The following is a 1,765-nucleotide window of genomic DNA, read 5'->3' as shown; positions in this document are numbered from 1 at the left end:
CCCATGTGGAGACCGGTTCCCACTCACTGGCTGAGCGCGGTGCGGGTGCAACACCGAGGGTCGCGATCCCGTTGCCGGTCCTCGGTGCGGGCGTGACACCGAGGGTTGTGATCCCGTTACCGGTCAGTAAAAAAGACAAAAAGGAAAAAAAAAAAAAAAGAAAATTCATGTTGGAAATTGGAGAAACCTGAATAAAAATGGTCATAAGAAAATCTGACTTTTAGATTTGGATTTGAGAATCATTGGTATAGAGCATTGAAGTTTTGTGGGCATGTGAACTCTCAGAGGCAGAGATGAGAAGACGGCCGCAGACTGAAGTCTGGGAAGTGCTTCTAGTGAGGGTCAAGAAAGAAAGATGCAGGAGATGGAGAGAGAGATCCTATTGCTTGTTTTAAGTTTTTAAAATGTACACTCTTAAATAATTTGGCTTGTAACTTACCTATTGCTTTATTGTTTTTGTGTATGTTTTTGATTCAGAGTGTACAGATATGGCAGTACTTTGGCACACTCAAAGTTAGCCATATGGTTAAAAAACTAGTTTTGTCAGTAATTATTGCTGTTTATACAGGTTTTTGAGATGCTCTTATTTAGCTATCAGACTTCAGAAAAGACCAAACCCTTTTTAAGTTTTTGTTTTTAATTTACTGTGCATTTTAGGTAATTGAACATTATACATTGAAATAGTAGCCTCTTACTAATGCTAAGGGTATTGTCCCTTTCTCTTTTCCAGGTCTTTGGTAGAAGAGTTTAGAAAGACACTGTGTGCTTTATGGCAAGGCAGCCAGACTGCATTTAGCCCAGAGTCCTTATTTTATGTTGTTTGGAAGATTATGCCAAATTTTAGGTAAGTATTATTTAAGGAAGAATATTTTTAAAAATTGATATTAGTCTTTACATTGTTTCTTAAATAGTTTTTGATGAAGTGGTGAGTGATGGTATTCTAAATATTCTAGATAGTAAAGACTGGTCTGGTTTTGTTTGTTTTTTAGAAGAGCAGAAGTTGAATACATCTGACTAAACAAATATGTTTTTAAATGATAGACATTAGAAATGGCTTAAATAAAGGGAAGGGTATTTTGTTGTTATAAAAAGAATGCCCTTATAAATAACTTACTGTTAGGAAAGTGATGTTAGGAAAACATACTGGGCAAAATTTCCTTGATTCTTTTCAAAATCATATGAAGAATAATTACCATCATACACTGTCTTGTTATTACAACTTGAAAAATCAGTGGTACGATAGTCACTGTTCTGGTCTGAATTCTGAAGCTCTAGAGCACTGTAGCCATGCCACATCCTTTTGTGGGCTTAGAGGCACTGTTACCTGAGCTTTCTCTCTTTAGCCTGGCTTGAGTAGGAAACACCACTCTGTTAGAGGAGTCCTATCTCTTCTCCTGGGCTAATCATCCCTGTAGGGATTCAGATAATAGCAGATTTGGGCCACTACAAGTGTTTGAAAACAGCCTTTGCCACCTTCTGCTGATTTTATCCTTCTGAAGCAAGTCACGGTTCTTACTAGTCATGATTTTGGCAACTAATGTACATCCCTCTCCTTTTTTTAAAAAATAGCACACAGCAGTAAAATTTAGCAATATATCTTGCCCTATTGCATAATAGATATATTGTTAGCATAGAGAAACATTTAAAAAGTAACAGCTTCAAAGGACTATAATTTGTTACTTTGATGGAAAGTCTAGCCTTGATGATCTGATATGAGTATCTCCTGTTAACCCTGGTCTTTGTTTTGGAGGAAATGTATCATACC

At 36.8% G+C, this 1,765-nt stretch overlaps 1 protein-coding gene across 3 annotated transcripts in view; it reads left to right on the top strand.

Annotated features, from left to right (window-relative positions):
- The window catches only part of USP3 (ubiquitin specific peptidase 3), an 83,179-nt gene that overhangs the window by 59,982 nt on the left and 21,432 nt on the right, over nucleotides 1-1,765 (top strand). For all 3 annotated transcript variants that reach the window (XM_008568864.1, XM_008568862.1, XM_008568863.1), the window contains one exon: nucleotides 731-844. In XM_008568864.1, coding sequence (XP_008567086.1) covers nucleotides 731-844 — 114 coding nt within the window. The remainder of the gene's footprint in view (nucleotides 1-730; nucleotides 845-1,765) is intronic.

This window comes from Galeopterus variegatus, unplaced genomic scaffold (genome assembly GCF_000696425.1).
Source record: "Galeopterus variegatus unplaced genomic scaffold, G_variegatus-3.0.2 Scaffold448, whole genome shotgun sequence".
Classification (NCBI taxonomy): domain Eukaryota; kingdom Metazoa; phylum Chordata; class Mammalia; order Dermoptera; family Cynocephalidae; genus Galeopterus; species Galeopterus variegatus.
The sequence above is the reverse complement of the archived record's forward strand: the minus strand, read 5'-3'. Positions and strand labels throughout refer to the sequence as shown.